Here is a 24,269-nt window from a genome sequence, read left to right on the forward strand (position 1 = left end):
ATTTTACAATGTTATATAATGTTATTACAGTATCTAAACTGTTTATTTATAATCTGAAATGCATAAATAAAAAATTAAAAAAAATTATCTTCTTCATTTAGAACCCTACTTTTGACATATCAATTGTCATCTACTGAAGTAAAAAAGAACTACTATACCAAATGACATTGGCTATAATCCCAGGCCTTGTTTTCCTTAGCTAAAAGACTAATTAGCTCTTCTATCATTAATTTGTCCATTTCTAATATACCTTGTGCAGCTTCATTTCTCATGCATTTCAGTTTGAAAGTTGAAAAACTATGTTCTAATTTTTTCCAGTGTACCCATTTGGTATTCCAAATCCAATCCCACCATTACACAAATATGGGATTCATTTTCTTCTTCTTCAGTGAGTTAAATTTGTCAGATTATTGCCAATATGAATGATGCAATCTGTACTTCAAGTAACTTCTCCACTTCCTTATTCAAGTTTTCAAGAGACTCGCAGTCTCCTATCATCATGACCATCATCAATTTATCTCTGGAAGAAGGAATGGATCCTGATTTTATCAAAAGAGTCACAGCTCACCGTCTTCCAAAAAAAGGTTACCTTGACAGCACCAATCCTAATAACTACAGACCCATTTCATGTTTGCCATTTTTGGCTAAAGTCCTGGAGACTGCTGTATTATCACAATTTTCGGATCATTTAGAGAAGTTTGATCTATTTGATCCTCACCAGGCATGCCATAAATTCTGAGCTGTCATTATTATCTCCCACTGACACATTCAGGCGAGGAATCGATAATGGTCAGCAGTTCATTCTTGTCTCTTTAGATATCTCTTCTGCGTTCAACATGGTCAACCATGAAATCCTTCACTATTGACCACAAGAGTTTGGTATGGCTGGTAGTGTTTTAAAATGGTTCTTTTTTATCTTCTAAATTGCTCACAGCAAATTAAATTAAGGAATGAAATATCCCTCTCTCTCTTGGATTAAAAGAGGGTTCCTCAAGGTTCTTCACTTTCTTCAGTCCTTTTCAACATTTACCTGGCTCCAATCTTGAGCGATTGTTACAAAATTTAAGCTGATGATATTCAGTTCACTTTACGTCTACACTCCACTTGGCAGGACACTCTTGAACACTTAAACATTGGCTTCTCCACCATTAGTTACTCCATAAGAAATTGTCTTTGACCATGGCTAAAACAGAATTTCTTAGGGCCCATAGCCCATATTCTGCCTTCCCAGAAACATATATCTGTATTGAGAATTCAATTTTTCCACTCCAAACCTGTATAAAAAGTTAAAGTATCATGTTAAGCACCACCTTGCCTTTTTGTCCACACATAAAAATGGCAGTTATGCAGGTCTTCTTTAAACTGCATGTTTTGTCTGGACTGAAGAAACTTCTTCATTCATCAGATTTTTATATTATAGTACAAACATCGAGTTTCTCCATTATTGACTATTACAACAGCTTTATCTGGGCCTTCCTAGCTCTATTTTACAACCATTACAGATGTTAATCAATTCAGCAGCTTGTCTCATTGTAGGCAAATGTCACGATCATATTACTGCAGTTTTGATCTAACTTCATTGGATTTCCATTTACGAACATATCAAATATAAAATAGGCATTGTGACTTTCAAATTGATTTATAATACTGCATGCCCATAGCTGAATACTCTCTTAAAAATGAATCGAGCCTCAAAAGACTTGAGATCCTCACAGCCAGGGCTTCTAACTATTCCTTTTTAAAAATAGCATGTCTTCATGTAACTCATGAATGTGCTTTTTCTGTTGCAGTTCCTGTTCTCTGGAACTCATTTCCCTTAGAGTTACGACTATGTTTGAAAACATTTTGCGGCCTTCTGAAAACTTTTTTTTATTTAAGTTGGCATGCAGTTGACTGCATGTCCTCCATTCAGACATCCTTGATGTATTGCACCTTGAAATTTCCTAAAGTTACTATGTCCATATCCAGAATGGAGTTAAGAACATAAGAAATTGCCATGCTGGGTCAGACCAAGGGTCCATCAAGCACAGCATCCTGTTTCCAACAGAGGCCAAACCAGGCCACAATAATCTGGCAATTACCCAAACACTAAAAAGATCCCATGCTACAGATGTATCACAATCTACTTGTGATTTAACTACTCTGAATAATTTTGTATCATCTGCAAATTTGATAACCTCACTCATCGGTCCAAGTACAGATCCCTGAGGCACTCCACTGTTTACCCTTTTCCACTGAGAAAAGTGACCATTTAATCCTACTCTCTGTTTCCTGTCTTTTAACCAGTTTGTAATCCATGAAAGGGCATCGCCTCCTATCCTATGACTTTTAGTTTTCTTAGAAGCCTCTCATGAGGCTTCTAAGAAAACACCTGATCATCCCAGCCCTCAACAGAACTCACAAGCATAATCCTTCTCTTCATGCTCTCCTGATGTACCCTCCTTTTTCACCCCTCCCTGCTCTCTCACTTGATTCATTAAGTTCATTGAAAATGTTCTCCTCACTATTCTGTTATTCAACAACTAAGAAAAAATGTTTACTGTTCACAATACTCTACTGTTCCCAACTACCATGTTAACTCCATTTGATTGTATGCTAATTGCATATTTTGTATGCTAATTGCATACTTTGTAAACCGTTATGATGGCTCTACCGAATAACGCTATATAAAACTCTACAAAAATAAATAAATAAATGAGGGACTTTGTCAAACGCCTTCTAAAAATCCAAATACACTACATCTACGTTCACCTTTATCCACATGTTTATTAACCCTTCAAAAAAATGAAGCAGATTTGTTAGGCAAGACTTCCCTTGGGTAAATCCATGTTGACATGTGTTCCATTAAACTATGTCTTTCTATTTGCTCTACAATTTTGATCTTGAGAATAGTTTCCACTATTTTTCCGGCACTGAAGTCAGGCTTACTGGTCTATAGTTACCCTGTTTGCCCCTGGAGCCTTTTTTAAATATTGGGGTTACATTGGCCACCCTCCAGTCTTCAGGTACAATGGATGATTTTAATGATAGGTTACAAAGTTTAACTAATAGCTCAGAAATTTCATTTTTGAGTTCCTTCAGTACCCTAGGATGGATACCATCTGGTCCAGGTGATTTGCTACTCTTTAGTTTGTCAATCTGGTCTACTACATAGTGATTTCGTTCAGTTCGTCTGGCTCATCACCCCTGAAAACCATCTCCGGAACTGGTATCTCCCCAACATCCTCAGTAAACGGAAGCAAAGAATTCATTTAGTCTTTCTGCAATGGCCTTATCTTCCCTAAGAGCCCCTTTAACCCTTCAGTCATCTAATGGTCCAACCGACTCCCTCACAGGTTTTGTCCTACAGCCAGAAAAGTTTTTATTTTATATATGAAAGACTTTTGTGAAATTAGTAGTGTTGTTTTAAGTTTTATAGTCTAAATGTTATTTATTGTCCTGGGACTTTAAAATTATGTATCTTTTATAGTATATCGCTTAGGTTTTTTTAGTGCCAAGCGACTAACAAATTTTAATAAATGTAAATGTAAATGTCTCGCTGGAAGCTCCAAATTACTGTAAGGAATTTATTAAGTGTAAGCTGTAGTCTGGACTCTGCCCTATTCCCCCCTCCCCAAGGGAACTAGCAGGGTACAGAAATTAACAGTTATTTTACCTTACTCATGGGATACGATCTGCCTAGGAAATCATACTCGTTTGTCTCAGCATAGATTTATTATAGAACATTAGACTTCCAGAACAAACACTAACAACTTAGCAATGTTAGAAACTTATAATCAGTATTTATCAAAGAATACACATGGTGAAAAGCTCAAGAAGAATGAATAAGTTGGCAGAGGCATGGACACATACTTATCTGAAACTCATTTATTATTTATGAATAATTCTAACTAGACTCCAGACATGAACAGGAACTACACCACAGTCTTTTCATTTTGAAGATTCTTGTCATGTGAACTGTGTGTAAAGCTGGCTCTGGTCTCTGTACCTGGATAAGGGCAGAGGGCTTCCCTAGTTCCTTGAGGGGAACTTGAACAATTCAACTCTGGCTAAAGTCACAGGGCACGAGACACTTCCCAAAACTGAATCTCCTCTGGCAGCTTGGTTGCAGAGCAGAGTGAGAAGTGATGACTCGGTCGGCTTCTCCACATCTCCACATTGTGATAGACATGGATTACAAATTACATATACAGAAAAATCACAAGCAGCCTTTCAAACTATAAAAATATCACACCATTCAATTATTATATACTTCATTAAAATGTAACCTCAACTCTGGGTGCAGACTGCTACCTGATGAGGTCATAAAAATATTTGTTCTCGTTGAGGACAGGAAATTTTAGACGCTAGCTTGAACACTGACTCTTCCTTCCAGGGCCGGGGTTCTTGGTCGAGTTGGGGAGGGAAGTTGACTCCCAGGGCCCCAAGTGCTAAGGGTAGCTTCCTTGTCTCCTTTTATTATTCCCCTGGGGCAACAAATGTCTGTCTATCCCACATCGAGCTGGGTGTGCCAAAGAAAGACTGGAGTCACTGGGTTAGTGTGTAAATGAATATTTACTGATGAAAATGATGAAGACTGGCACAACCTTAATTCACAGCAGTACAATGTTTTCTCTTCTTACAATTTCCTCCTCAACCTGTGCAGGAAGGTCAAACGCCAGCCAGGGAAATTCCTACCCACAGGGCATGGAAAAAAAGGATCCCCAGGTGGGCAGGGAGTCCTTTTGATGAGCAGAACCTCCCCTTCCAACTGACAAGGATATTCTGTTGCAGTCTCTGCACAGAGAGATAACATCCTTTCTCTCCCCAGGGTTTGGAAGCACCAGTTGGGTGACTTCTTGAATAGTAGGCTTTGCCTTTACTCACTGTTTGTTGGATTAGTCTTGGTTACTGTTGCACTCCTTGTTCTTTTCTTTCTTTTGGATCCCTGATGAGAGGAACCCTGGAGCAGGACTCAAGGCTCCCAGCAGGATGAAAGGGAAGTCAGAACTTCCGACCTGGATCTTGAAATTAGGTCTACAAAACTCAGGAAAAGTCTGGGGTGGCTCCAAGCGGATCACTACACCCCCTTCCTCACTGAGGCTCAAACGGAGGGCAGATCTTCCCTAATCTGCCCAGGCCCAAACCCAGGGTTCCCCATTCCCTGAGCCAAGCTCTGAACAGGCTCCAGAGAGGCCCCAATACTTAAAGAGTAAAAGTTCAAAAAAATGATCAGAGGGGAATAACCCAACCAGACAGGTTGTGTACTGGGAAGGACCCGTCCCCACCCTGGCTGGGACCACCAAGCAAGGTTTGCCTGGTTGAGACCGGCTGGGCCTGTAAAATAACAACATGGTTATTTATTGTTTCACGTGGCTATGGCTAACCCCACAGGAGGGGCTGCATCTGCATGGACCTCCCAAATCCATCCTCCTCTGACTAGCTGACATTGTCACTAAATACCCAGGGTTTACTGGTAACCTCAGAAGTGTCCAGGTCTAAAAAAGAAAAACCCTTAACTTGCTTTCTAAACAGTTCAATGTCACTAATTAATCGTATTTCTCTAAGCAGAGCATTCCATAGTGTGGGAGCAATATATAAAGAAGCTGTAGCACAAGTGACCTGTACCCTATACTGTCTTAAGGAAGGAACCTTCAGCAAATTTGTTTCTTGCGATCTTAATGTTCTATCAAGCATATATCTTCATAAAACATCAACAGGTTAGGGCTGTTCAGCTTGGAGAAGAGAAGGCTGAGGGGGGATATGATAGAGGTCTTTAAGATCATGAGAGGTCTTGAACGAGTAGATGTGACTCGGTTATTTACACTTTCGAATAATAGAAGGACTAGGGGGCATTCCATGAAGTTAGCAAGTAACACATTTAAGACTAATTGGAGAAAATTCTTTTTCACTCAATGCACAATAAAGCTCTGGAATTTGTTGCCAGAGGATGTGGTTAGTGCAGTTAGTGTAGCTGGGTTCAAAAAAAGTTTGGATAAGTTCTTGGAGGAGAAGTCCATTAATGGCTATTAATCAATCATACTTAGGGAATAGCCACTGCTATTAATTGCATCAGTAGCATGGGTTCTTCTTAGTGTTTGGGTAATTGCCAGGTTCTTGTGGCCTGGTTTTTGGCCTCTGTTGGAAACAGGATGCTGGGCTTGATGGACCCTTGGTCAAACCCAAGCACTACTTTAAACTGCACTCTCTTACATATCGGGAGCCATTGTAACCTGTAAGAACAGGATTAATGTGCTCCATCCGGCTCATTCCAGTAATGATTCATGCTTTAGCATGCTGCACTAATTGTAAGGCTTTAAAATGCTTCTTTAAAAGCCCAATGTATGTTATTACAATAATCCAAGTTGCTGAACAATAGAGACATTGCCGTTGCTCTGAAATGGCTATAGATATCATAGGCTGATGAATTAGGCAACAGAACAAATCTTCTTCAGTATTTTTTCACTTATTGCTCTCTTCAGGGCCACTTTAACATCCTTATTCCTCAAGCTGTAGATGAATGAGTTCAACATAGGTGTTACTGCTGTGTAAATCACACTGGCCACACGGTCATATTCCAGTGAGTAACTGGTCGAGGGGCGGAAATACATAAAAAATAGGCTTCCAAAATACAAAGTGACACTTGCTATGTGAGAAGAACAGGTAGAGAAAGCTTTTGACCTCCTAGACACAGAAGAAGTTTTGAATATGGTAGAGAGAATGCGAATATAAGAAACAATGATAAACAGAAAAGACACCATGTCAAACAATGATCCCTCTGTGAATATCATCAGCTCATTGAGGGATGTGTCTGTGCAGGAAAGTTTGAATAGTGGGGGAACATCACAGAAGAAGTGAATGATCTTGTTGGAGCTGCAGAAGGACAAACGACACATCAAGATGGTGTGTAACAAGGAATTCAGAGCTCCGCTGAGCCAGCACACTCCCAGGAGTGAAAGACATGTTTCTTTATTCATGATCATGGGGTAGTGCAAAGGGTTACAGATGGCCACATACCGATCGTAGGCCATGACAGCAAGCAGAATCACTTCAATACCAACAAATGTAATGAAGAAATATAATTGTGTCATGCACGCAGTGTATGAAATGGTTTTATTTTCTGAGAAGATATTGATTAGCATCTGTGGTACAGTGACTGAGCTGAAGCACATATCCACAAAGGACAAGTTACTGATGAAGAAATACATGGGAGTGTGAAGGTTATGATCAGTGGCAATTAAAGTAATCATTATTGTGTTCCCTAGTAGGTTGAGCAAATACATGGTGAAGAACAGCACAAAGAGGGAAATCTGATGTTCTGGGAGGTCCGAGAAGCCCAAGAGTAGAAATTCTGTCACAGTTGTCCAATTCTGTGGCTCCATCTGTCCAGCTGGTCTGTAAAAATTACATCAGCAAGAGTAACATATTATCTTGAAATGATCATCCTCTGCTTCACCAGTTTAAGAAATGACTTTATTTATTAAGGCAGTCATCATTCTTACTACCAGTAGCTGTAATATCTCATTGTTACTAGGGATAATTTTAAAATCGTCTTAAATAGTTAAAGAACACAATACAATAGGAATTCTAACGATTTATCGTTAAAAATTGTTTTTTTGGTTAGTGCGCACTAACGGGAGTTAGTGCGCACTAACCAACTGCGTGCGTGCAGTGCCCAACCCTGATACCGGGAGTGTTGTGATCTTCCTGCACGCAGTGCCCAACCCTGATACCGGGAGTGTTGTGATCTTCCTGCACGCAGTGCCCTAACCCTGATAATGGGGGTGTTGTGATCTTCCTGCACGCAGTGCCCTATCCCTGATACCAGGGGTGTTGTGATCTTCCTGCATGCAGTGCCCTTTCCCTAATACCGGGAGTGTTGTGATCTTCCTGCACACAGTGCCCTATCCCTGATACCGGGAGTGTTGTGATCTTCCTGCACTTAGTGCCAGATCCCTGATACTGGGAGCGTTGTGATCTTCCTGCATGCCGTGCCCTATCCCTGATACCAGGGGTGTTGTAATCTTTCTGCACGCAGTGCCCTATCCCTAATACCAGGGGTGTTGTGATCTTCCTGCACACAGTGCCATATCCCTGATACTGGGAGTATTGTGATCTTCCTGCACACAGTGCCCTAACCCTGATACCGGGAGTTTGTGATCTTCCTGCACGCAGTGCCCAACCCTGATACCGGGAGTGTTGTGATCTTCCTGCACGCAGTGCCCTAACCCTGATACCGGGAGTGTTGTGATCTTCCTGCACGCAGTGCCCAACCCTGATACCGGGGAGTGTTGTGATCTTCCTGCACGCAGTGCCCTAACCCTGATAATGGGGGTGTTGTGATCTTCCTGCACACAGTGCCCTAACCCTGATACCGGGAGTATTGTGATCTTCCTGCACGCAGTGCCCTATCCCTGATACCGGGGGTGTTTAAGACTCATGGGCCCAACGTAAAACTCTCTCCTTCAAACTCTTGGGTACCACAGTCTTCCCAAGTAGAACAGTAAAGGTAGCAGCGATCACAATCCAGTCAGGGTTGAGGTGGGTCTGGAATATCATCAGGAAGAAAACTTCTAGATAGGGCATCCGCTCTCTGATTCTTTTTGGCTGGACGGAAGAGAAGTTTAAAATTAAAATGGCTAAAGAATAGAGCCCATCGGGTTTGTCATGGATTCAGATGTTGTGCTTGTGAGAGGTATGCCAAATTCTTATGATACATATAGATAGTGATAGTGTATTTTGCGCCCTCCAACAGATGACACCACTCCTCTAATGCTAACTTAATAGCCAGGAGTTCCCTATCCACGATGGCATAGTTCCTCACTGCTGGAGATAATGTTTTAGAAAAATAGGCATAGTGACAAAATTATTTTCTTTTGATTGTCGTAAAAGGATGGCTCCGATGCCCAGGGCAGAGGTGTCTACTTCAATAAAGAAAGGTCTCATAGGATCTGGGCGCTGCAGACATGTGCCCTTTATGAATTCTTCCTTTAATCATTGGAAGGCCTGAATGGCCACTGGGAACTGTCCTTGTCCCCTTTTTTTGTCATTACCCTGAGGGGTGATACTAAAGTTGAGTAACCGGGAATAAATTGTCGGTAATAGTTCAAGAAACCCAGGAATCATTGTAAGGTTTTTAATCCTACTGGTTGCGGCCAGTCTAGGATTGCCTTAAGTTTCTCGGGATCCATTTGTAGACCAGCCTGAGAAATAATGTTCCCTAAGAAGGGGAGATCCGTCTTGTGAAAATATACATTTCTCTATTTTTGTGAATAGTTTGTTTTCCCAAAGGCGTAGGAGGACCTGTTGAACATGGAGATGATGTTGATCCATGGACTTGGAAAATATAAGAATGTCATCTAGATAAACAAGGATGTGAGAGTAGAGAAGGTCCCGGAAAATATCATTGACCATAGCCTGAAAAACTGCTAGAGCATTGCATAATCCAAAAGGCATTACCAAGTATTCATGATGCCCATCATGAGTGTTAAAAATCATCTTCCATTCATTCCCTTCTCGAATTTGTATGAGATTATAGGCTCCTCGAAGGTCCAACTTCGTAAAAATTTGGGCATCTTTAAGTCGATCAAATAATTTGGTAATGAGAGGAATTGGGTATCAATTCTTTCGAGTGATGGCATTTAACCCTCGATAGTCGATACATGGTTGTAGAGAATCATCCTTTCTTTTAACCAAAAAAAAAAACAAACCAGCCCCTGCCGGAGATGAAGATGGCCTAATAAATCCCCGGGCCAGATTCTCTTGAATGTATTGGCTCTTAGCCTCTGTTTCAGGTCTCAAAAGTTCGTAACTCTTCCTTGGGGAGGAATTTTCTCCATAAGTAGATCAATACCACAATCTTAGTCACGGTGAGGAGGCAGTCTCTTGGCTTTCTGTTGCTGAAGACATCCGTGAAGACGGTGTATTGATTAGGCAATCCAGATAGAGTGGATTTCATACAGAAGAGATTGCAAGGGGAGGTTTTATGGGAAGCAAACAGTTCTTATGACATTCAGAAATCCGACTGGCCAATTGTAGTGTTTCCCAGTCTAATCTAGGTCAATGCAGTCTCAACCAAGTTTGGCCCAGAATGATCTGATTCACCAAGGAAGGTAAAACATAAAGGCGGATTGTTTCTTGGTGCAAAACTCCAGTAGTCAAGGTGATGGGCCCAGTAATGGGTGAAATCCTAGCCTTGAGAGGTTGTCCAGACACTGAAGAAATGATGAAGGCCATGTTTAGTTGTTCTGTGGAATTCGATAATGTTGGACTAGATTTTCCTCAATGAAATTCCCACCCATCCCAGTATCCAGAAAGTCCTGCAAATAGATAGGTTTCTTGGCAATAGAAAGTGCTACAGGAATCAATATCTGTTGAGAGGAAGTTGCACAATCCAGGGAAGCCTCTCCCATCCTAGGTCTGGGAGTTTCCTGGCTTTAGGGGGCAAGTTTTAGCATAATAGCATAATTAGCATAATAGCCAGTGCCAGCACAGTAGAGACACAGGTTTTGTTGTCATCAACATTGTCATTCCTCAGCTGAAATCTGAAATTTGTCAATTTGCATAGGTTCTTCGGGGGTGACAGGTATCTCCTGAGGCTTGGGGGAGATGAGCGGTAACTGAAATGAAGGCGCCAAGCACATTGGACGCTGAAGAGTGCTCCTTTCTCAGGAATGCTCCTGAAATCGGAGATCCAGATGGATTACTAATCGGATTAATTCTTCCAGGGATTCTGGTGGGTCTCGTCCGGCTAAATCATCTTTTATAGCATCCGATAGGCCCTGTCGGAAGATAGCGGTAAGGCTCTCCTCCTCCCATCGAAGCTCTGCGGCAAGAGTCTGAAATTGGACTGCGTATTCTCCCACAGTTCTTGAGCCTTGTCGAATCTGAAGCAGCTCTGATGCTGCTGAAGCAGATTGCCCCAGTTCATCAAAAATCAGCCGGAAATCCTTAAGGAATTCATCCAGATTATTTAGTAGCAGATTGTCACACTCCCAAAGGGGAGAGGCCTATACCAGGGCTGACCATTCTGAGAGAGAAAGTATGAGCCTGACCTGTGTCCCCTCAATGGACTTCCCCCCATGGGCATGGTCAGCTACCATAGTGTCCAAGGGTCCACCCAAACCTTACAAAATATAACAGATTGTTAACTCCATGGATCAGGCACAGCTCAATGCCCTGCAGGCCATGCCAGGCCTGGCTTGGTGCATTGCTGAACAACAAGACGCATTGGAGAAACTTACTTCTGTGTTACATCAGCTACATGCACAGAAGAATCAAGGTGCTGCTTCCAGTAATGAAGGTCAGTTCCCTGAAGTAACTATAAAGACTACTGTACCTCTGGCTGCTCCAGTTCGTTTCTCTGGAGAGATTCAAAGGACTAGAGGTTTCCTAAATCAGTGCTGAATGCATTTTGCATTACAGCCTTCTCACTTCCCCACGGCCTATGCCAAGACTACTGTTATTATATCTTATCTTGATGGAAGGGCCTTGTCTTGGGCCTCAATGCTGTGGGAACGTAAGGATCCAATTCTGCAGGATATTGATGGATTTCTGGATTTGTTTAAGTCCGTTTTTGACGATCCTGCTCGAGTGACTGTTGCTGGTTCTACTCTGGTGGACTTGAAGCAAGGCAACCGTCCACTGGATGATTTTGCAATAGAGTTTAAGACTCTTGCTATGGAACTATGCTGGTATTCCACATGCCTGAAAACCCTCTTCTTCAGAGGTCTGGATACTCGCTTGAAAGACGAGCTGGCCACTAGTGAGACACCTAACTTGCTGGATGAACTAGTGGCCTTGGCTACAAGAATTGACCACCAGCTCCATGATAAGGTAAAAGAACTTAAGCCTAGCACTAGACTGGTTCAGAGGGAGGTTCATGCTAAACCTGCACTTCAGATAGTTCCAGCAATACCTGTCACCAGTGGAGAAGAACCGATGCAACTTGGTCGCAGTCACCTGACTTTAAAAGAGAGAAGACTTTGGAAGAGGCATGGCCTGTGTATGTACTGTGGACAGACTGATCACGATGTCCCAATTCGTCTGGGAAACAGTCCTGTGGGAAGACTGTTCTTAGGCATTACCACGACCTCTTCTCCGCTCTCTCTCCCAGTCTCCCTGATCTCTGGACCGTCCGAAGTTCAAACTCTTGCCCTGGAGGATTCAGGGGCAGGAGGCAACTTTATACTTCGACGCCTAGTGGAACATTTGAGGATTCCCCTTGTCACTTTGGAAGTTCCACTACTCTTGTCATCCATCCATGGAGAGCCTTTGTCCGGTGATGTGACTTGTCGCACCGAACCAGCAGGGGTATACTATAGGGATGTGAATCATTTTTTGACGATTTAAAATATCGTCCGATATATTTTAAATCGTCAAAAAATCATTAGGGCCACGATACAATACCAATTCCCCCGATTTATCGTTAAAAAAATCGTAAATCGGGGGAAGGGGGAGGGCAGGAAAACCGGCACACTAAACCCCCCTAAAACCCACCCCCGACCCTTTAAATTAAAGCCCCCCCCTCCCGAACCCCCCCACTGCTTTAAATTACCTGGGGATCCGGCGGTGGTCCAGAACGGCGGCGGTCCGGAACGGCCCCCTCAATAGAATCGTGTTGTCTTCAGCCGGCGCCATTTTTCAAAATGGCCGCCGCAAAATGGCGGCGGCCATAGACAAAAACGATTCGACGGAGAGGTCGTTCCGGACCCCCGCTGGACTTTTGGCAAGTCTTGTGGGGGTCAGGAGGCCCCCCCAAGCTGGCCAAAAGTTTCCTGGGAGTCCAGCGGGGTTCCGGGAGCGATTTCTTGCCGCAAATCGTTTTCGTACGGAAAATGGCGCCGGCAGGAGATCGACTGCAGGAGGTCATTCAGCAGGGGTTCCGGACCGCTGCTGAACGACCTCCTGCACTCGATCTCCTGCCGGCGCCATTTTCCGTACGAAAACGATTCGCGGCAAGAAATCGCTCCCGGAACCCCGCTGGACTCCCAGGAAACTTTTGGCCAGCTTGGGGGGGCCTCCTGACCCCCACAAGACTTGCCAAAAGTCCAGCGAGGGTCCGGAACGACCTCCTCCGTCGAATTTTTGTCTATGGCCGCCGCCATTTTGCGGCGGCCATTTTGAAAAATGGCGCCGGCTGAAGACAACACGATTCTATTGAGGGGGCCGTTCCGGACCGCCGCCGTTCTGGACCACCGCGATCCCCAGGTAATTTAAAGCATTTGGGGGGGGGGGGGTTCGGGAGGGTGGGGGATTTAATTTAAAGGGTCGGGGTGGGTTTTAGGAGGGATTAGTGTGCCGGCTCACGATTTTAACGATTTTTCACGATAGTTTACACACCCAAACGGCAACAATACGATTCCCTCCCCTTCCCAGCCGAAATCGATCGTTAAGACGATCGAGGACACGATTCACATCTCTAGTATACTAATGCAGAACGTGAAAGTTTCTGATCAGAGAGTACAGATATTGGTACAGAGGTCAAAGATAGACCAGGCAGGGAGGGGAGTGAAATTAAGTCTTAACAGAACTGGACAACCATCTCCCCTCAGTCTTCTTTTTTCCGCTCTGCAGTAAGCATAGCGGTTAGGAGCTCTGTGAGAAATTCTAACACTTTTCTCTTCACGGAAACACTTAAACTTTTACTTCACAAACACATTTTCCCTGCACGAGTCTCCCTTCGCGTACATTCAGCCCAGTGCAGATTGTGTCAAATTTCTTAGCAATATAACCGGAAGGGGGGGAATTTTTATTGATCCATGCGAACCATTCCCCACTTACCATACCAATTCACAGCAGTATTGAATCTAACCTTATCAGAAATCGACTGCAATCCTAAAGATTTTTGGGACACATTCCTTCAGAATAGGGGCAGACACTAGTGCCTCCCATGCAGGGTTGAATATAGAAACCATTCAGAAAATAGGGAAGTGGAAGTCAGACGTGGTATATACTTATATCAGGACAGGTCGAATATTTTCTTTGGCTTCTTTTGCAGAATTATCACGATGGCAAAGGTATGTCTGAATCGTGGGACACTCATTTGTTCATTGGGCAGCAAGAGAGGGCCAAAAGTTGTTCATATTTAGGTTTAGCAGCACGAAATGTTAGTATAATTTGGATGGGAGAATGAGGAAGCATGTAGGATCAGTTGCTCCCCTTTTTACAACTCAAGAGGGACATGCTGGCGGAGCCTGATGTCATCGTTATTCACCTAGGAGGCAATGATCTGGGGAAATCATCATGTGTCCAACTGAGGCAATGCATGAAGAATGACTTGAGGGAATGGCTTCATGGTTCCCGCGGACATGTTTCATGTGGTCCGATATCATACATCGGCTGAAATGGCGAGATAGCAAGCTATGGAAAAGAGGGCGCATGAAGGTGAACCGACAGGTAGGGCAATGAGCATGGAGGATAGGGGGGATGCCACATATTACATGGTTGGGAAGATGATCTGTGTGAAGGACTGTACAGACCAGTTCGGATTCATCTTTCAGATATTGGGTATGATCTTTTCAACAATGCATTACAGGAAGCTATAGACAATTTTCTGAAGTGAAGAGACTGTAACTTTAGGGGGGGGGAGCATGAGGCAAGTTGCACTACCTCATGCCGGTGGTGGGGAGCACGAGCCACCGGGCCAAATTAATAGGCTTTGGGTGGGCTCCCCTTGCTCGGAGGTCACTGCGGGGGGGGGGGGGGGGTGCAGGTTAAGAGGGCTGCCTTGCTAGGAGATACGGTGGGCGGCATCGGTGACACAGTGAGTATCAAATTGGGATAGCAGCTCGTGCTATTTTAGTGAAGTTATGATATTGATGTTAAAATAAAGTTACGGCCTCTTCATCCATAAAAGGGTCAGTTTGTTAAGGATATGAGTCGCATGGAAGAGAGAGCATTTGGGCAACAACGTTATGGCTATCCTGTACTTGTTTAAGTTAATGTATGTGCTCAGCTACAACTTAGTGGGGTTATCATGGAAAACTGGCTTGCCATTTCCAAACATAAGGGCTTATTTTCTAAAAAGCATTAAAAATGTGGTAGTGCCCAACTTGAATGACGGATTCACTAAAGAGTAGGAGTGAGCAGGGAAAATGTTTTTTAATTTGGGTGGTTTTTAAAATTTGCATTTTAATTCATTTTGGTTCCTTGCATTTACCAAGTGTTGGATTCATGGACCCTTGAGCCGGCTGGGACAGATGAAGACACAGTGAAATGACCCACAGTGGAATTCGAAGCCGGGAGGTGGCACCGGGCAGAAGACCGGAGAGATCTTCACCACTGGAAGCCTGAGGTCCCCCCAGGAGGAGCCCGAGAGGACCCGAGCCACTTGGATTTACGTGCGGTCTCCTGTGGGTCGGTGTCTGAAGATGAGTTCCAGAGGATAGAGAAGAGTAGAGCTGAAGCCAGGAGGCCAGTGGGAACTTCACCACTGGAAGCCCGCGGTCCCCCCAAGGAGAGTTCGTGAGGACTCGAGCTACCTGGACTTAGGAGAGGCCTCCTGGATGACAGCCGGAGTCAGGAACCAGTGGATGAAACCAGAATCAGAAGCCAGTAGTCGGAAGCCAAGAGAGAGAGAGAGAGAACCTAGCTATAAGGCCGTCATACTAGGTAGGTATTTATACCTCTATAGGAGGCTCACCTAGCTATTTGAGGTGAGGTTTAGGTATTAGTGTAGGGGATTAGGGGCCACTTTGACATGCAGAGTGTGACGTATGAACAGAACAGTGCACTCTTGTGAAGATTTGTTGATCTTCAGAGTTAGGAAATTCACTTAAAGATGAGATTTGTGCAATGTTCTCTCTCTTTAAACTAATAACTGGAAGGAGGACAATAAGTAAATCTGCAGCTCTAACACTAAATTTTCAAAAGGGAAACTTTGATAAAATGAGGAAAATAGAAAAAAAATGAAAGGTTAAAAGTGTTCAACAGGCTTGGACATTGTTTAAAAATACAATCCTAGAAGCGCAGTCCAAATGTATTCCATGCATTAAGAAAGGTGGAAGGAAGGCAAAACGATTACCATCATGGTTAAAAGGTGAGGTGAAAGAGGCTATTTTAGCCAAAAAAAAGATCCTTCAAAAATTGGAAGAAGGATCCATCTGAAGAAAATAGGATAAAACATAAGCATTGTCAAGTTAAGTGTAAAACATTGATAAGACAGGCGAAGAGAGAATTTGAAATGAAGTTGGCCATAGAGGAAAAAACTAATAATAAAAACTTTTTAAAATATATCCAAAGCAAGAAACCTGTGAGGGAGTCGGTTGGACCATTTGATGACTGAGGGGTTAAAGGGGCTCTTAGGGAAGACAAGGCCATTGCGGAAAGACTAAATGCATTTTTTGCCTCTGTGTTTACTAATGAGGATGTTGGGGAGATATCAGTTCCGGATATGGTTTTCAGGGGTGATGAGTCAGATGAACTGAACAAAATCACTGTGAACCTGGAGGATGTAGTAGGCCAGATTGACAAACTAAAGAGGAGCAAATCACCTGGACTGGATGGTATGCATCCTAGCATACTGAAGGAAATAAAAAATGAAAATTCTGATCTATTAGTTAAAACTTGTAACCTATCATTAAAATCATCCATTGTACCTGAAGACTGGAGGGTGGCCAATGTAACCCCAATATTTAAAAAAGGCTCCAGGGGTGATCCGGGTAACTATTAGAGATGTGTATCGTTTTTTGTGTTCGTGTCGTTCTTCATTTTTCGGCCGCCATGGAAAATGTCATTTTTTTTCGGTTCAGGTCTTTTTTTTCGCAAAAAATCAATTTTTAGTTAGTGCACGCTAACTCCTTGTTAGCGCACACTAACAAAAACCGTTAGATTTTGTTACTTTTTGTTAGTTTTTGATAGTGCGCACTAATGGGAGTTAGTGCACACTAACGGGGAGTTAGCGCGCACTGACTCCTGTTAGTGTGCACTAATTGGAAAAACAAATATTTGCGAAAAAACGGGAAAATGCTGATTTTTTTCGGGCTCCCTGAAACATGCCGAATTGGACAATTTCGTTGCAATTTTCCAATTCAGAAAAAATGAATGCACATCTCTAGTAACTATAGACCAGTGAGCTTGACTTCAGTGCCGGGAAAAATAGTGGAAACTATTCTAATGATCAAAATCGTAGAGCATATAGAAATATATGATTTAATGGAACACAGTCAACATGGATTTACCCAAGGGAAGTCTTGCCTAACAAACCTGCTTCATTTTTTTGAAGGGGTTAATAAATATGTGGATAAAGGTGAACCGGTAGATGTAGTGTATTTGGATTTTCAGAAGGCGTTTGACAAAGTCCCTCATGAGAGGCTTCCAAGAAACTAAAAAAGTCATGAGTTAGGAGGCGATGTCCTTTCATGGATTACAAATTGGTTAAAAGACAGGAACAGAGAGTAGGATTAAATCGTCAGTTTTCTCAGTGGAAAAGTGTAAACAGTGGAGTGCCTCAGTGATCTGTACTTGAACCGGTGCTTTTCATATATATATAAATGATCTGGAAAGGATACGACGAGTGAGGTAATCAAATTTGCGGAGATACAAAATTATTCAGAGTAGTTAAATCACAAGCACACTGTGATCCATTAAAGGAAGACCTTGCAAGACTGGAGATTGGGCATCCAAATGGCAGATGAAATTTATGTGGACAAGTGCAAGGTGTTGCATATAGGGAAATATAACCCTTGCTGTAGTTACACGATGTTAGGTTCCATATTAGGAGCTACCACCCAGGAGAAAGATCTAGGCATCATAGTGGATAATACTTTAAAATCTTCGGCTCAGTGTGCTGCACTTTTTTGACTGCTGCAGTGTGCAGCAGTCAAAAAAGCAAACAGAATGTTAGGAATTATTAGGAAGTGAATGATTAATAGAACGGAAAATGTCATAATGCCTCTATATCGCTCCATGGTGAGACTGCACCTTGAATATTGTGTACAATTCTGGTCACCGCATCTCAAAAAAAGATATAGTTGCGATGGAGAAGGTACAGAGAAGGGCAACCAAAATGATAAAGGGGATGGAACAGCTCCCCTATGAGAAAGGCTGAAGAGGTTAGGGCTGTTCAGCTTAGAGAAGAGACGGCTTAGGGGGGATATGATAGAGGTCTTTAAGATCATGAGAGGTCTTGAACGAGTAGATGTGACGCGGGTTATTTACACTTTTGAATAATAGAAGGACTAGGGGGGCATTCCATGAAGTTAGCAAGTAACACATTTAAGACTAATCGGAGAAATTTCTTTTCCACTCAATGCACAATAAAGCTCTGGAGTTTGTTGCCAGAGGGATGTGGTTAGTGCAGTTAGTGTAGCATCAATAGCATGGGATCTTCTTAGTGTTTGGGTATTGCCAGGTTCTTGTGGCCTAGTTTGGCCTCTGTTGGAAACAGGATGCTGGGCCTGATGGACCCTGGTCTGACCCAGCATGGCAATTTCTTATGTTACTTTGTTCTTAAGTCCCTACTTGTTTCAGAGTCTACATCTACAGTACCTTGCTTTAGAGTCTACGTCTACAGTCTATGGTTCCCGAGTCTTCGTCTTTTGGTTTTGAACCATCGTTTGCCCACGCCCCGACTCTGGCCTGCTGCCTCTTGCCATCCAGCGGCAGGCCGGGAACGGTCGGTGGACCGTTCATCACCAACATTCCACAGTTGGTTCCAGAGGCATGCAGGTCCGGCTGGGGGTCGGGCTGTCTCTTGCCACCCATGCTACACATACCCTTGGCGCAGGATCGTGCCAGGGGCCCCAAGGGCACTCTCCCTCTAAGGGGGACCGCTCTCCCAGTGCTCCCCTGTAACACTCATGGGACAGATATACCAGCAGGCTTCCAATCTTTCTCTCTCTCTCTCTCTCTTTCTCTCTCTGACAAGCACACACACACACACAAGCAGGCTTCCAATCTTTCTCTCTCTCTCTCTCTCTCTCTCTCTTTTTCTCTCTCTGACTGGCACACACACACACACACACACACAAGCAGGCTCACAATTTTTTTTTCTCTTTCTCACAGGCATTCCCACAATCAGGCTCCCAATCTCCCTCTCTCTCTCTCTCGTTCTCTCTCACAGGCACACACACAAGCATGTTCCCAATCTCTCTTTCTCAGGCACACACACAAACAGGCTCCCAATTTTTCTCTCTCTCGCATTCTCTCTCACAGCCACACATGTATGCAGGCTTCCAGTATTTCACGCTAACATACAGGGGTACAAAAGAAGTCTCTCAAACTCTCTCTCTCTCACACAGGCAAACACAAGCAGGCTTCCAATCTCTCTCACACACAGGCACACACAAGCAGGCTCCCAATGACTCTCTCTCACACAAGCACACACACAGGCAGACTCCCATTCTCCTTCTCTCTTATAGGCACATACACAAGCAGCACCCCAATCCCACTCTCTCTCACATACTCACACACAGGCATCCTCATACACATGCACGCTCTCTCTCTCATTTTCTCTCTCCCCTGTATATTCTTGCATGCTCTCTCTCTCTCCCAGGGATGTGCAGACAGCATCAGTTACCTCCTTGTACCCATGCAGCATCACTCACACGTGCACACAAGCTCTCACACACGCTATTACTCTCACACACAAACATTCACACAAGATATTGCTCACAACACACCTGTTGGAAGCTCACTTTACTCTTTAGCCCTGCCACCGATGCTGCAACCACCTCTCTTCCATCGAGGGGATCAATTTTCTCTCTTTTAGCCACGTGGCCTGGGCCCGACATAGCAACATTTTGTCATGGATTGCGCAGCCTGGCCCCAATGTAACAACCTTCTCTCTTTTGCTGCATGGCCCGGACATGACTATGAGCCTTCTTTCTTCAGCCACTTGTGTCAGGCCTGATGCAGCAGCCTTGAGCCTTCTTTTGGGCTCCACAGCTGAGCCCAATGCTCCAATCTTCTGTCTTCAGCTGCAGGGCCCAGGCCCACTCAGCAGCCTTCTTTTTTTGACCCGGGCCCAGCTGGGATTGAAAAAAAATGAGTCTCTGAGACTCTGGGCAAGGGCCCTATGTGAATGGTGCTAAATTTCCTTCTGCAGCAGAGAAGGGGAAAGGGAGATCACCGTGGCACAGAATGGATCTTGCTGTGGCACACCAGTGTGCAGTGGCACGGTGGCAGAGAAGCTCTGCTCTGGACCATATCTGATGAAGGACTTACAGAGTTTGATATTCAGCTGCACATTTATTTGGCTAACTTTGGCAGGATATTCAGTGGCTCAGCCTCATCACTGAGTATACCCGACTGCTCCTTGTGTGTCCTAAAGTTATTTGGCAATGTTAGCCAGATAAAGCAGAAAATCAGCATTTATCCAGCTAACGGGGAGTCCAATTTTCAAACCTATTCGTGGTACAGCATTTGATGTATAAGTGGATGAGTGGAGATTTATCCTATTATTTTATAAACTCTGTGGTAGGATCTGCACAGTTTATAAAATAGGGTGGAGTTCTGCTTTGAAGGTACACCTGCATGTTTCAGTACGTGCAAATATTTCCAGTGCTTACTTTCTCTACTTCCACTACTTCACTAAGACCTCCCACCCAAAAATTGCACCAGTAAATGTACAAATAAGTTCAGTAATATGTACGCATCCTTCTGAATCCCACCTGGAAATGCCCCTAAACCACCCCATTTTTCTGCCGGTAAACACAATACGTTAAATGGAAAATACATGAGTCAACATTTATAAAATAGCATATCTGTGCTTACAAGCTATTTACATGCATTTATGCCACTTTTACGCTGGAAACCACTTTGAAAATGTATTCCTTAGCTGGATAACCAACTCTGCCTCTGATTGCCCTGATCCTCCCCTGAAGTAGTTGGATAATTTTTAGTCAGATAAACATTTATCCAGCTAACTCAGGGACAGTGAGCTCAGTGGAATCATTTCCAGCTAAGTCCGAACTGATGTGGACAAACGGCGCTGAATATTGACTTCATAGTTTCTTCTCATGTGGAAAAATATCTTATTTAGGCCTTATTTAGGCCTCTAAAAGGTACCATAGTCTATAAACATATAAAGATTAAGAATCCAGTTTTCTCCAGGACTAATTCAGGCAATAGAACTCTAAGATGAGTGTCAAGAGGATCTCTAGCTGCAAAGGTTTCTTACCTGAATGTACGCTGCCTCAGATCCTCAGTGCCCTAACAGTGAAGAAAGATTTTCCCTCACGTTTAACCTGAAAGTCTCTCTCTTCGTGTCTGTGATTGATCCTGCTGGTTACTGGTTTACTTTCATGGTGTCATCCTATTGATATAGATGGGACCTTTAAATGTTTATGAAGACTTGATATACCACCCATATAGAAAATCTAGGCAGTTTACAAAAAAATAAACATATATCGTCTCATAAAATAACTATATATTCACCAAAACATATAGAAGGGGCCTATGTGGTCTCAGGAAGATCATGCAACACAATGTATTTGGCTAATTTATTTGCTGTCCTAGTAAAAACTATTATGATCTGCAAATAATTCATTTTTCTCAACAACCAATATAGCTGTCCTACTGATTAATGATCAGCCCTGAGGGCAGTGAACTAAACAAGATAAGAAGATGTATCCTACCGCACACTGCGACAAGTTGATCTCAGATCAGGTTTGTGGCTTTTCTGCTCACAGTGGGATGTTTCCAAAAAATAAATCACCCTGAAATTAAATAAATAAGTTCCAAGATCCTCCCTGCAGAATTATGCGTGTGAGTGAGAAAAGGAAGGATGGGTCTTTCTAAGGATCTCAGTTCAGTGAGTTACTTCTTCAGATTAGTGACATCCTGGTGTGGAAGCAAAAGCTATGAGTTGATTCTTGTGATCTGTGATTAAGGTGCCATGGAGTTTTGCAATGGGAATTGATTCTTCATAATCTCTACTGCAGTGGTTCCCAAGCCTGTACTGGAGGATTCCCAGTCAGTCAGGTTTTCAGGTTCTCCATAATGAATATGCATGAGGTAAATTTGCATGCTCCAACTCCACAGCATGCACATTTTATTTCATGCATATTCATTGTGGAGATCCTGAAAACCTGCCTGGCTGGGGGTCCTGAGGACAAGTTTGGGAACATCTGCTCTACAGCATGGAGCAACAATTGAATCAGGTTCTGAGAAACTACTTCAGTCCTGCTGTGGAGCTGCCTTGAGTGATCGTCACATTATTTAGAAATGCTGTAAACTGACACATTTACATTTGTTTTAGTGCTTATGATATCCAATTCCTTAATCTCTAAAATGCAAATCAGTCAGAGGAAAAGCTGAAAAACATCCTTAGAGGGAGAGTGGAACCAAAACCTCAAGAAGCAAGTTGTGTCTCTGCTCACCTGCTGGAAGAATGGTCTGATATTCAGTGCTTTTCTTCTAGGCAGATTTCCAAACTAAAGTCTCATTTCTGGGAACTTGCAATGATGAATGTAGAGATGCTATGGGACCCAGTTTCTGGAGAGAGAATTTAAACTAGTTATGCTTTTTCTCCAACCTCCTCTTGTTGCATTTTGGTACCGTAGACAAAGAAGTTACTGCAAGTTCCAGTACATAGGGATGGAAGTTTCACATCCAAAAAATAGAACTCTCCCTTACATATTCTGGGACATTTAGAAGTTTTATGAATTCTAAAATAGCATATGAAAACATATGAGAATTTGAAAGTGGTCCTTTTATTTTGTCTAGCACTAAATTGATCCCCTGCAAAGATGCAATCAAAATAATGCTACCTGTTCCTTAAGAAGTTGGATCTCTAAGTCCAAACATGCAATGAATGGAAAACCAGGACTGACTCATCCTCTCCTCACAGGCATGACATGGAGCTATATGGTAACCGTACAAGAATCAAAAGCAAATGCAGCAAAGTGCAAGCAGTCATATATAAATTATCTAACACACTGACAGGCAGAATAACTAAAGCCCAAACCAGCTTCAGAGAGCCCAAAGGAAGAGAAATAGGAAGAAGCTGTGGGAGTACCTGACAATACTTTCAGGTGATGCAATCAACAATTAATGAAGAGAAGGCTCTCAGGGAAAGCAGGAAAAAACAAAAATCTTCATTGTTCTTGCAAGGAGAAATTAATTGGCTTGCACATGAACACAAGTAGAAATAAATATTAGACAAGTTTATAGAGGGCAATTCAGCCAGAAACTATTAATTATAAAGCTCAGAGATGTAAATGCTGCCTTAGACCATTCCTAACCTAAACCATGATTGCTGGAAATTGGAAGGGAATGAGAGGGGATGGAGAGTTCTGTATATGCCTTGTTTCTTATTTGTGTTTCCTAACACCTTTTGTTTGGAAATGTCAGACATAGGATGCTGGGATTGGTGGACCAATGGTCTGATCTGAACCTGTGTAGAAAGATACAAACAAATGCAACCAGAGATCCCCCTAAACATCACTGTGACTTTTGACTGCATGGAATATGGAATGCACTGTGAATACATAGGCTACAGGATAGCACAGCTTCAGGCCTCTGCTAATCAGAGGAAAAAATATTTCAAATAATTTATAACATCATTGGTCAACCCTAGCATTATTTATCTATTTATTTATTTATATAGAATTATTTGCTGTTTGCGCAATCCAAAGGTCAAAGTGATTTTCAATAAAACATACATAAAAGCCATAAAAAACAAAATAATAATAAAATCAACAACAATAAACTTAACATTCCCTTAATAATATCATGAACTAGCTATCAGCTGCTATCAAAAATCCATAGGCCTATGATATCCACAAAAGAAGAGAAACTATTATTTAAGACACTCATTTCAAAATGCCCTTTTAATTAATGAGTCCAGATATGTTAGCCATTGACTGCAAACAAATCTTTTTTTAATTATTAAGCTCAAAAGATTGTTGATAATATAGACACATCTTCAAGAGTTTTTTAAACTAATTATATTTTACATAATTCTAAGCTGCTCAGGCAAAAAATTCCAGAGGACCCTGTAATTGAAAAATAATTCTCTCTTATTGGACTGAGATGAGCGAGATAAACACGCAGGTTTCAAGGAGACTTCTCTTTGCAGAGCAGAGTGGGCAGGTTGGTGTATGTAAGTGTAATAAAGCTCCCTGAGATGGTATACCCTCGTTATTAATAAATTCAAAAATCAATATCAAGATCTTAAATTTTATTCTCCAATGGATAGGCAGCCAATGGAAAGAGGCCAAGTTAGGAGTCAAACATGGGCTGCCGAGTTCTATAATATCTGTAAGACCCATAAGGAATTCTCTGGATGAGCGAATAGTGAGGAACTTGTTGGTATAAAATAAAGACTCCAAATGACAAATGCTCAA

At 42.7% G+C, this 24,269-nt stretch overlaps 1 protein-coding gene across 1 annotated transcript; it reads right to left on the bottom strand.

Moving 5' to 3' along the window:
* Positions 1–6,407: 6,407 nt before the first annotated feature.
* LOC115082600 (olfactory receptor 1G1-like) lies at positions 6,408–7,361 on the bottom strand. The gene has a single exon (XM_029586814.1). It carries the CDS (start codon positions 7,359–7,361, stop codon positions 6,408–6,410), a length of 954 nt encoding a protein of 317 aa, XP_029442674.1.
* Positions 7,362–24,269: the final 16,908 nt, after the last annotated feature.

The sequence above is a fragment of the Rhinatrema bivittatum genome, unplaced genomic scaffold (assembly GCF_901001135.1).
Source record: "Rhinatrema bivittatum unplaced genomic scaffold, aRhiBiv1.1, whole genome shotgun sequence".
NCBI classification, from domain to species: Eukaryota; Metazoa; Chordata; class Amphibia; order Gymnophiona; family Rhinatrematidae; genus Rhinatrema; species Rhinatrema bivittatum.

Excerpts from the sequence above, each read along its gene's own strand:
- LOC115082600 (XM_029586814.1), bottom strand. The coding sequence starts at position 7,361 with ATGGAGCCACAGAATTGGACAACTGTGACAGAATTTCTACTCTTGGGC.